General features: G+C 36.4%; 1 protein-coding gene and 1 pseudogene across 1 annotated transcript; one reads left to right on the top strand and one right to left on the bottom strand.

Moving 5' to 3' along the window:
- Positions 1–5,565, top strand: part of LOC107697180 (beta-soluble NSF attachment protein-like) — a 9,052-nt pseudogene extending 3,487 nt beyond the window's left edge.
- A 1,418-nt stretch (positions 5,566–6,983) lies between these two features.
- On the bottom strand, positions 6,984–12,581 carry LOC107697078 (GDNF-inducible zinc finger protein 1-like; the record flags this gene model as incomplete). Its single annotated transcript, XM_016497720.1, has 5 exons — positions 6,984–8,017; positions 9,685–9,842; positions 10,161–10,328; positions 10,406–10,500; positions 11,422–12,581. Coding segments are annotated over 5 exons (2,259 nt in total), but the record flags the coding sequence as incomplete, so codon positions are not given.
- Positions 12,582–13,011: the final 430 nt, after the last annotated feature.

Genomic DNA, 13,011 nt, shown 5'->3' with positions numbered 1-13,011 from the left:
CATTCACAGAGTTGTCTATAAGCCACTCTTGCTGTGTGCTTAGGGTCATTGTCCTGTTGGAAGGTGAACCTTCTTCCCAGTCAGAGGTTCTGAATGCTCTGGACTGAGTTTTCATTAAGGCTATCTCAATATTTTGGTGCACTGAGTTTTTCTTCTACTCTGACGAGTCCCTCGGTCCCTGCCACTGAAAAACAGCCCCACAGCATGAGGCTGCTACTAGCACACTTTACTTTTGGGGTGGTACTCTTCAGGTGATGGTTTCCTTCAAACATGATGCTTGGAATTGAGGTTCATCAGACCAGAGACTCTTGTTTCTCAGAGTCTTTAGGTGTTTTAGGTGTTTTTATGCAAAATCCAAGTGTGTTTTCATGTGTTTTCACTGAGGAGAAGATTGACTCCGACATATATGATGGACCTTATGACAAAAATGATTTTTGACCCTTGATTTATGGCTTTGACCTTTGTGACCTTTCCCCTCCCCCACGTAGTCCACCCACGCCGCGACCACCCACATCACGACCACCCACGTTGTGTTGACCCCCATGACCTGTTAGATGTCCAAATGTGAAAATCGCATATGTGAAATTTCGACATCAAGCTTTGACCTCTGGGGGAAAATATGATGTTTGTACAGATGTTTGTACGTGACCAAGGACGACAGGAGATAAATGAAGTCCTGAGGAATGTTTTTGTAGATGTTATGGTCCGTTGTAATATTCGTAATATTCTAATTTTCTGAGACACTGAATTTTGGGTTTTCATTATCTGTAAGCCATAATTTCAAGAAATAAATAAAGGCTTGAAATATTTCACTTTCAATTGAATTTGCCACAGGTTAACTTCACTTGAAGTGTAGTAACATCTACAAGCAATTTGAATGCTCCTGAGCTAAATTTGAACTGTCCCAGATGCAATGGAATCATTTAATCAATAATCAATACATTTGCAAAGATGTAAAAACCTGTTTTTTGCTTTACCATTATGGTGTATGGAGTGTAGATTGATGTGGGTAAAAAGTTATTAAAAGCAGTTTAGCATAAGGCAGCAACTTAACAAAATCTAGATATTGCACATGCTTGTATGTGTGTGTGTATATATATATATATATATATATATATATATCAAATAGAGTAGATTAAAGAGTAAATCACTACACATATAGACAATAGGTTTTAGATAAATTGTTTTATTTCCATATTATTCATAAGATCATAAGTCTTACTGTCTAACTCTTCCTCCTCCTTCTCTTTAATGCTTGCGATTAGAGGCTATCAAGTGCTTAAACGCAGCCATTGATATTTACACAGACATGGTAAGATGTTTTTGTAGCAGTCAAAATCATAGTTGATATAATGTTCATCCAGGCTGTTTCATTGCTGTACTATGTCATCTTGCGGATTTTTAAACAGCATTTCATGTTTTAGTTGTCTAGCAGTCCACCAACTATTACAGCAGAAACTCCCATAGAGCAGTTTAACAGAACACTTTATGACAGGCAGTAAGGCATCCCTCCCCCTTTCAAAATCTGGGAGAAATTTAATAAACATCCCTAGATGAGGCCCAGAATCTGTATCCAAAGCACATATGAAATCAACAAAGCATGTAGATGTTCAGATAGAAAAGCTTGATGGATACTGAATGAGATATTCAACTGACAGTCAGTTTTATAAAGTCTCCTCCGTTCTGTCTTCAGGGAAGATTCACCATCGCAGCCAAGCATCATATCACAATCGCTGAGGTGTACGAATCAGAGCTGGTGGACATTGAGAAGGTACAAAAATGTTATTTAGTATAAACTGAAGGTGCATCTTATACTGAGAATGTAGAGTGCTGTGAGATGGCTATAATTTGTATGATGTTGAATTTGAAATAGTATAAGTATAAAACACAAAAACAGCTGGATTGATGCTTCAAGTCAAGTCACCTTTATTTACATAGCGCTTTATACAATACAGATTGTGTCAAAGCAGCTTTACAGTGGCAAGCAGGAAAATAGTTTGTCAATAATGCAAGAGGACAATATCAAACAGTCATTATTCCAGCTAAAGTCAGTTCATTGATGATTCAGTGATGTCAAATCTAATTCAACTTCTAATTCAACAGATATTCATAAAGCTGGATTTGTAAATGTTGATTGAAGTTTCCCTCATCACAAAATACATTTTAGCCAGTTTGCTGTCTTGCCACCACAAAGGCTTGAAGTGTAAATTGGCACATTTAAATGCAGTCTTACACCGATTATGTTTGATACACCAACAATGTTTAAGTTCATGCATTAAATGTGGTTCTTTTCTCAGCGACAGTTCATAGATAGTTAAACAAAAACATGTATATGTATATAAAAAAATAATATATAATATATTGTAATAATAACAAATTGTTGATAAAAAATTATTATAATGTATTATTTATTTTCAATTGAGGTCACACTTTAAATGGGGTTCTTTTCCCAGAGACTTCATAAAGAGTCAAGAGAAAAAGAAAAGAATATTTATTTTTCATTAAAAGATTATGTATTATATTATGTAATAATAATAATAATAATAATAAGCTAAAATATTTTAAGAAATATAATGTATTTTTTTATTATTATTAATAGATCATTAATCTTTAATAATAATAATATAAAATTATTATTGATTATACAATTATTGAAATATTGTTAATAATAAATTAGTACAATATAATAATAAAAAAAAAATTAGTACAATAAAAATAATAAAGTAATACAAAATAAATTGTTTGTACAAAATAACTTGTCTTCTGATAGTTAGCAGCTATATAGTTATTTGTTATGAATGTAAACACTCAATGTTAAACCGAACCAAATTCTGTCACCTTTAAGATTGAGATTTCTGTTTTTGATTGTCCAAAGGCAATTGCACATTATGAACAAGCTGCTGACTTTACAGCTCTGCAAACAAGTGTCTGCTGAAGGTGGCTTCATACAGTGCTCAGTTAGAGCAGTACCCGAAAGCAATAGAGATTTATGAGCAGGTAAGCCATCTGTCAATCTTCAGCAGATTCTTGCCACATTACTCGCTCACCAGCAGTCACTAAATCACTCGGGAATTCCTGTCTGTAAACAGGTTGGAACCAACACCATGGACAATCCCCTACTGAAATACAGCGCCAAAGAATACTTCTTCAAAGCTTCCTTGTGTCACTTCATCATGGACGAGCTAAACGCAAAGGTCGGCTCTCCATCAGGTCATCATGCATGCATGCATATATATGGAGAACTGCTGCAGATAATATGTGACTTCCTTTCTGTTGTAGCTCGCTGTTGGAAAGTATGAAGAGATGTTTCCAGCCTTCTCAGATTCAAGAGAATGCAAGCTTCTGAAGGTTTGTCATAATACAGTTTACAACATATGAAAACACATTTTGTAATCGGGGTGGTTTAGACTAGTGGGTAAAGTCTGCTTGCAGTGAAGGACTCAAACCATATCTGACAGGATGGAGTCAAAACTGGTATGTTTTCATCTCCGGAAGTGATTTTCTTGGAGCATTTTTATATCTTTATAAGGGTAATTTTTATAAAGGTGGCATACATGTATTTACACAACAGTTGAATAATGTTATGACTGTGATTATTGTAATTTTCAATAGCCCACATGAAGTATATCAATTTAAAAGGCAGGAAATTATTACAGGCTAGGGCTGCAATATTATTATCGATTATTGCCCTTGATATTGTGTGTGGAGAAACGGCATATTCTTTTAGTCTTTTTTTTACTCATAAAATCAAGACTTCACATTGGTTATCTTAGTAGTGGTAAACGGCTATTCATATATGAAATAAATTATACACAGAAAGCGAACAAAGAACGTTCCCCATGACTGAAGCAGTCTGCAATGCCGCAAAAACAATGTGTGAAATGAATTTTTGATGCAACGTGAACAGATCTAAATGTAATGCACTTATGTGCTTTTTTAAATTCATTTTTATATTTCACTTTAATCATGACAGTCGTAATAGATTTAGTTAAATTGTGTGGGGGCATTTGTTTGTCTCCGTTTCTTGAATTTGGTGGGCATTTATGTTCATTTTGATGGCATTTTTTTAAGGGTTGCAAAGGGGTGGAAAATTTCTGGTAAATTTCCAGAAACTTTCCAAAAATTCCTGGAAAGTTTACAAAATTTCTGGAATGTTTCCGAAATTTACTGATAATTTTCCACCTTTTTGCAACCCTACATTTTTTAACCTTTGTTAATTTCCGAACCCAGAACCTCCTAGCAAGTGCATAGTATCACGATGAAAACCACTCCAAAAACTTTCGCAATACCCAGGCAATCACTCGCATTGAGTTTTGCACCACTTTCAAAAATTTATATTAATTGTTGTATACTTATAAGAGGTTTTGTCCTTACAGAAACTTCTAGAGGCCCACGAGGAGCAAAATGCAGAGGCTTTCACAGAAGCGGTATGACTTTTACCTTCAGCTTCTTTAAAAAAAAAAAATACATTTGTTATCATTGTTCCATTTGATTTTTAAAAAGTAAATGAATTTTTTTTTTTATGTTAAAATACTTAATACTTCAACCACTGGCATGAGTCTGAAGTGGGGCTGCTGATGCGTTCAAGTCATGTTCAAAAGTTCGTATTTACGAGTTGAACGCACATGAACGTCCCCACCGTGTTTAAATTACAAGAGGGAAACTGAACTTTCTTTAAGCCCCAGGTTGACGGTGTATTGGTGGGAAAATATGGCAGACGCAATAGATTCAGCGTCTATATTGATGATAAATTTGTTGAAATGTTTTTTTTTTATTTACTATAAAACTAGCTAAGTTAGATGTACAAAATATGATAGTATTGTAGAATCAGAATAAAATGTATAACAATTCAATTTACTGTACTTTCATAACTTGATAAAAACACTTGGCAAAAGCACCTGATGTGCATTTCTTTATTCATCATTTTGTAGAGTCTAAATAATTTTGCTGAATTTTTTTGTTGAGAAGGTACATTGTCATCTTTCTCTGATAAGTAACTTGAACTCATAAATACAAACTTCCCTGGTGGAGTTGAATGCACCACATCTACTCGGACAGTTTATTTTTGCAGTTTATTATTTTTTTGGTGACGCTAACATCACAGAAATCTCATATTGTGTTCATTCTTTCGTCGTCTTTTAGGTGAAGGAGTTTGACTCCATCTCACGCTTGGACCAGTGGCTCACCACCATGCTTCTGCGGATCAAGAAGACCATTCAGGGGGACGAGGGCGACCTAAAATGATCTGGACAGTGGGGCGATCACCCACTGCATGGCACCCTCCTTCCCCCCTTCCAATTCACATCAGTTTCGTGCAATGGCCAAGTCCGGGTTTCCCAAAACAGTATGTCAAAATGTATTGCTGCAGCATTTCTAGAGAATATACTTCTAAGCCTGTACTGTTACATTGATATCCAGTTATATAATATAGCACATATCAAAATGTAGCACTCCAGTTCAAAGATCTGCTCTGGTTTCCCTGTTGCATTACAGAGTGAACCGGCTCAGGACTAGGGTTGCACGATAAATCGCATGCGATATTTAACGCGCATCTTGTCATCTTGAACCGGCTTTACTGACGAGATGTGCGTTAAATATCGCATGCGATTTATCGTGCAGCCCTACTCAGGACAGGGAAATTCAAGAATACAATGGGGATTTGATAGTCCTCGAGTTCTTTTGCAAAAGTCATTGAATTGCGACGTGCTAGAGCTGCATGAATTGTACAGATATAATTATTCAGTCAGTGCAGCAGGATTGTGTTTTATTATTATTATTTAGACATTGTTTTTATTTGTGCCGTTTTTGTAGTCTGCTCACACTAGTTGGCATGCAGGCCTCAAAATGCTTTTTATCCACATTTAATAACATCAGACATTCATGCAGGACTGAGAATTTCAGTTTCCCACAATCCATAATTTTGAATTGGTATTTAAATTATTACAAAAATGTCTCGTGTCATACCCGAAGGAAATAATTTCTTATTTATCCACTCTCTGAAATGTTACTTTTGGGTTGTTTTCTTAAATGTATATTTATTTAATTCAATTGTTATTTGAACTGTTAATATTAGTTTATTATTTATTATTAGTCTAATAATATAATTAGTCAGAAATATTATAAATATATTATTAGTCTATTAATATTGTATTAATAAAAAATAATAATTTAACTACATTTTTACACCGTCTATCATCTCCATCAGCACTGAAATTGATGCATTTGTAAAATCCTTGTATCACTCTTATTAATATGCTCATTGTGTGTCGTGTTGTGAAGCATAGCTCATGTACACTCTCCACACCTGTGGTGTTTAGCAGCGTATGTCATTCTGTGTTCTATGTGTCGTGACGTCTGTATTTTACCATATTCTAGTTTTTAAGAAGCCATGAAGACGTACAGTACCAAACAATGAACTTTCCCACAGAGCAACTGATGTCTTTGCTGAATGTCTGTGAGAATGTACAGAAATAAAAACCAATACTGAAATGGCTACACGATTTAGGCAAGTGAAAGTCTGTTATATTACCTAGTTAGTGGTGTTCGCTAAGCCAAGTATCACTATTACACTATAACGCAGTTTACGCATTACATTTTGGTGTGTCACTCCTGCACTGTTTGTGCTGCAGACTTTGACAATAACTCAAATAACGTTGTTAGTTAAGAAAAAGTAAATATAAGTATATGTAAATAATATTTAATTTAATACGTGTGTATAATATTTACAAAATAAATTTGCTGCCCAATCAAACATGATTGAGTACCCACTATATATATAAGTTTTGGGTTGAAATATAGACTATATGTAAGAAATCAGGAAGGGGGCCAACACTTTTTCACACCACTGTATTTTCTCTATATTTCAACCCAAAATTAAAACAAACAAAAAAATGTTATAATTTATAAATAAATTAGAATTGAAACAGAAAAATAAGGAAGCTGAATTCAATAGACATTTTATTGAGTGATTTTAAGGAGCGTTGTCATGGTTATACACATAATAGGATACTAAAAATGAAGAATTGTGTTATGTACTTGTAGTGTTGAGCATAATAAATATTAGCAAAGAGCATTACTGACAAAAAAAAAGCAGTTTTTTGGTTTTACAAGAATCACTAAAAAACTATTTAATGACAAGACATACACTAGAAATGGAAGGGAAAATCATACATGTTGTCAAAAACAAACCCAAGCAAAATTTAACATTGTGATTTAAGAATTCTACTAGTTAAGCACATTATAGATGGTTTCATAAAGCAAAAGATTATTTACAGCTGATAATTTAAAGCAATGCTTGATTGTGACATGATTGAGTATTTTCAACTGAATCAGGTAGAATCTACTCTCCTACTGAGATTTCGATGTTGTTTGAAGCCTCAGCAGTGTGTATGCTTTCACTGACTTCCTGTTGGGTGTCTGCACAGTCCATCTCTTCCACCGTAACAGCCTGGACCGATACACACTCATCGACTGCAGCCGTAGTCAGACCGTTCTCTGTTGCTTCAGCTTCTGATGTCACCGCAGTCATTGCCGGAGCCAGTAAGGTGTCTGAAATGTGACTGGCGATGGTGATGGGCACAGAACCGGATATCGATGGAGATACGCTAATGGAATGTGCGACTGAAATGGGGATGGAAAAGGGAACGGTCACGGGCATCCCGACCGCAGAAGCATCCAGAGAGATCACGCTGGTGCCGTCCGTGGTGACTAAGGGCTGCAGTTGCGTGCCTGCGGGCACTTCAGTCTGGATGACCGTGAGGCCGCCCAGGGCCGTGTGGCTGACCAGCGCGATGGTTCCAGGTCCGGTCCAGTCTCCGGAAATGGTTACGGGCTCTCCGGACACAGCCACCACTTCTTGGGTATTCTGTGCGTCGCTCTCAGGAGCCTGTGCTTCGGAAACAGCGGCCACTGCCTTGTCCTTCTTCTGAGAAGAGCCTTTTGGCTTCTTGGCTCTGTCTTCAACGTTTCCCTCCAGAACAACCAGGTAGTTCTTCCATGGAGTTTGTTTGTCATGGGTCTGCATATAGAAAAAGTCTGGTTATACTAAGTCCCGATTCAAACTACTTAATCCCTACTAACCTAACTTGCTGGTTCTCAGTGCAGGCTTATTAACGATGAAAAGTATTGCAATAATAATATCCATTATTGATAATATGTAATTAATATTAAAGAGGTCATATGATGTTGCTAAAAAGAACATTATTTGGTGTATTTGGTGTAATGAAATGTGTTTATGCAGTTTAAGGTTAAAAAAACACATTATTTTCCACATACTGTACATTATTGTTTCTCCTCTATGCCCCGCCTTTCTGAAACGTGTCGATTTTTTACAAAGCTCATCGGTCTGAAAAGCGAGGTGTGCTCTGATTGGCCAGCTATCCAGTGCGTTGTGATTGGCCGAATACCTCAAGCGTGTGACGGAAATGTGACGCCCCTTACCATATTGTGACGCCGTGTCCCGGAGTTATTTGGGTTGAACTGTTCTGGAACAGTGTTGTAAATACAACTTAACCACTGATTTCTAGTCGTGTCCTCTTTTGGAAGGCCAAACAAAGTATTTTCGCTTTCGCAACGAAACACACAGCGTCTTCACAACATGGCGGCAATGGCGGTGGCAGCAACAATAAAGTTACGCCTTCTTTCTTTGCTTGAACATGTTTATGCAAATCTTCCCACATCGTGACGTAGACATGTGGGGGTGTGTTTAAACGAGGCGTTTTAGGGGGGTGTGGACGAGTCAACTTTAATAAAGAATATTTCTTTGGGTTTGAGACTTTAGTCTTTGCAACTTTAGGGATCTTATCTATTCACGAACAGCTTGTAACACTCCAAAGAGAAAGGAAAACTTGAAATCGCATCATATGACGCCTTTAACATGTGAGTTTGAACTATAAATAGCCAAAAAAGTGGAACTGGTGTTCTGAAACTGCTAACAGGAAGTTAACCTTTGATTGATTATGTTCTAGATCGAAATACAAGTTCTTGGACACATTTAGACATGGATTACACTACCATTTAAATGTTTGTTTGTGTAACTCTCTTATGTTAATCAAGGCTGCGTTTATTTGACCAAAAACACAGTTAAAACTGTAATATTGTGAAATATTATTGGAATTTAAACTAACTGGTTTCTATTTGAATGTATTTTAAAATGTAATTTATTCCTGTGATCAAAGCTGAATTTTCAGCATCATTACTCCAGTCTTCAGTGTCACATGATCCTTCAGAAATCATTCTAATATGCTGATTTGCTGCTCAAGAAACATTTATTATTGTAAATTGATACATTTTTGTTTTCCTGGATTTTTTCGTGAATAGAAATTTCAAAGGAACAACATTTGTTTGAAATGGAAATAATTTTATAAACATCTTTACTGTCACTTTAATCCTTGCTGAATCAAAGTATTAATTTCTTCATAAAAATTCTCACCTAAACTTTAAATGGTAGTGTACATTTAGGAAATTCAGTAACAGATTTAGTTGGCATTTATCATATGCATACTGGTGCCTATAAAAATATTCATAGCCCTTTCTGGACTTTTTGCACCATTTATCAGTTCAGTACATCACGATTTAATGCTGTATTGCAATGAACTTGCACGAAGCCCATGGGCGTGAATATTTTTTACAGTCACTATAAAGCCACTTATTAAACCGTGCTGTGAAAAGTGGAAGGTTCTTTACCAGGGTGTGCCGGCGTACGGTGGATTTGTCTGTAAATGTTCTTCCACACATGCTGCACATGTACGGCTTCTCTCCCGTATGGATTCTCTGATGTCTCTGCAGGGCGTTGAGTTGAGTGAACTGCTTATCACAGTCCTTACAATGATACGGCCTTTCACCTGTGAAGAAAGCAGCAGTGACAACTGATAAGTTCTTGTTTTAATGATCATGCACATTGTAAAATATACACAAGCCTGTGACCGCACAGCAGTTGTGCATTGCTTGATCATTGCTAGTCTAGGACTATATTACCTTGTGGCCGTTTATTGTGATTATAATTAATTTAATTATTTGTAGCACTTTGGTATCTTTCATCAAACTGCTTTTGCCATTATTTGATATGACATCAATATGCTTTAGTGTATGTGACATAAAAGGCCACTTTTGCACTTTTTGAATGAAATGCATAGCAATACTGGATTATTTGTGGAAGATACCTGTGTGTATCTTCATATGCTGGTGGAGGGAGTTCCTCTGAGCAAATGCTCTTCCGCAGGTTTCACATTTGTAGGGTCTGAATCCTGAATGGATTCTGTTGTGATGTTTCAGGTATTCTTTGGATGCAAAGCTCTTCCCACAGTTCTCACACATGAATGGCTTTTCACCTAGACAGAGAAAAGGAAGTCATTATATTTTGCCATCAAATTATTTCTCTCTAAGTAACAGGAAACCGCTGGCTCACCTGTGTGGCATCTCCTGTGGTAAGACAGCATGTGGTTCTGGGTAAATCTGGCATCACAGAGGTCACAGGCGAAAGGTTTCTCTCCAGTGTGGATCCTGGATTAAAAACACAAGATAGAATGCATAAATATTAAATGCGAAACCCGAGATGTACATTAGGGATGCATAACGACCATTTTGGTATCTGCAACTTGGCATTTAAACAAAAAAAACTATCATAGAGTTATAAATGCACCGATTTTAAGTAATTTTTTCTGCACTAATATTCTAAAATCTTATATTATTTAATTTTATGTATAGATGAATATAATATAATATAGATTTGTGCATTTAGCAGATGCTTTCATGCATAAATATAAATAATATCATTTAATATATTATAATATGATGACCAATATTATGTTTGGTAATTGGCCATACCATAAAAACAACTAGATTTTAAATTCTGAGGAAATATAATATAATAAATATAATATATTATAATATATAATATACATTTATGCATTTAGTGGACACTTTTTCATAAATGTAAATAATAGATTACATTATTTTATTTACATTTATGCATGTATGTAAACAATCAAATATAATTTCACATGCAAAAATAATAATAATAATATGATGGCCAATGTTATAATATGGTCAGTTATTGACCATAAAAAACAACTAGATTTTACATTATTCATACATGTAAATAATATAATTTACATTTATGCATTTAGCTTCTATGCATGTAAATAATAAAATATAATATACTTACATTTTAACTATACATTTACAACTATACATAACTACATTTTGTGCAATGGCAGTATGTTTTGGCTGGCTGCCAGGGTGTTGCTATACAGTTGCTAAGGTTTTGTGAGCAGGTTGCTAATACACTTTGGGTGGTTACTTACTGACAAAAGCCAATTTAAGGTAGCGTTTATGTATTTAGCACCCTAATATTTAGGGTTCGGGGTTTGTATAAATTACTTGTATGATGTAAACTGGAGCATCCCTGATGTTGCCCACTACCTTTGATGTGTCTTGAGCGCTGAACTCTGGGAGAATCTGGATCCGCACTCATCACATTTGAAGGGTTTGTGCCCCGAGTGTGTCCTCTCATGCAGCGTCAGGGCAGTTTTGGAGCTCAGAGATTTGCCGCAGATGTGGCAGTAGTGTCTGTCCGTGCCGCCCTCGTGCACCTGTCGCCTGTGGCGGGTCACATCCTTCTTGCGCTTGAAGGTTTTGTTGCAGATCTCGCATGGGAAGAGCCTCTCATCATTGTGCACATGCCGCTGGTGGATTTTCAGGTTGCAGCGGTTGGCGAACGTCTGCTGGCAGACGTCACAGCGAAACGTGGTGTCCATCTGGACCCCGTGGTTGACCTTCAAGTGCTTCAGATAGCTCTTCTCATAGTAGAATGAACGGCTGCATTTCTCACATCTGTACTTTGCGGTTCCTCTCTTGATTTTCTTCTCGGCTTCATCCATTTCCTCATTAGGCTGGAAGTCTGATTCTTGAGGGTCTTCTTCAGGCACATCACGAGCGGATTCTGACCCAGTGTCATCGCAAGTGTCTTTTTCACCCAATGCGTCCCGTGGTGATTCTGCCTCAGGATCTTGGGGCGTTTGCTCCTCTTCTGCTGTGCTGGATTCATCAAGGGTTTCTGCTTGCTTTCTCTTTGGCTTTTTCAGAGGAGAGTCTACAGACACTCTGCGACCCGCTAACCTCCTGCTTCTCCTGTCTGGTTCTGTCTCCTTCACATGTTCAGGCACATTTAAAGACTTTTTTCTCTTCATCGCTCTTTTCACAGGTTCTTGTTTGGTCTTGATTTCAGTTTTTGGAGTATTTGAATCCACGCCATCCTTCTGCAGGGTTTCATCTGAAACGCCGCTGGGAATTTCTGCCTCGCAAGCATCCACTAAGTCCTGGCACTTCAGGAGTTTAGCCATTTGCAGTACGGTGCTGATGTAACTTTTCTCCACCTCGATTTTTCCAAAATACGCATACTCTAAGAATTTCTCAAATGCATGCGGTAAGATGTCACACAAGAATAACCTTTTTACTTGGTCATTAGCTAACAGATGGGACTCGAAGTAACCGCTGGATGCGGCGAGGACCACCTGATGGGCTTCAAACTCCTCCAGCTCTTCTTGAAAATCCACCTGTACCGTGATGTCACACAGGTTTATATATATATATATATATATATATATATATATATATATATATATTGTGTGTGTGTGTATATATATATATATATATATATTATATTATATTACACACACAGAGTAATAAATGCATTTATTGTGACAAATTTGATAAAACTGGTTGTTAATATTATGATAAAAGAACACTTAAAGACTTAGAAATCACTTTGAGTTTGTTTTATAATTGATACATTATTATAACCACTGTATTTCTGTACTAAAGCTTTTTTTATCTACATGCATGTTAAGCCATTTATTGTACATGCTAAATTTTAGCTTTGCTAGTTATGGTAACGGCCCAAAATAAACCAGTAGTTTACAGTCCCATTCAAATGTCTTTTATTTGCATAATTCTTTATACGAGTTAATTTAACTGCTTTGGTGCAAAAACCGACCGGAGAAAGGAAAGAAA

This window comes from Sinocyclocheilus anshuiensis, unplaced genomic scaffold (assembly GCF_001515605.1).
Source record: "Sinocyclocheilus anshuiensis isolate Anshui unplaced genomic scaffold, SAMN03320099.WGS_v1.1 scaffold38, whole genome shotgun sequence".
Taxonomy (NCBI): Eukaryota; Metazoa; Chordata; class Actinopteri; order Cypriniformes; family Cyprinidae; genus Sinocyclocheilus; species Sinocyclocheilus anshuiensis.
Note: the sequence above shows the minus strand (reverse complement) of the source record. Positions and strands in the feature narration are given on the sequence as shown.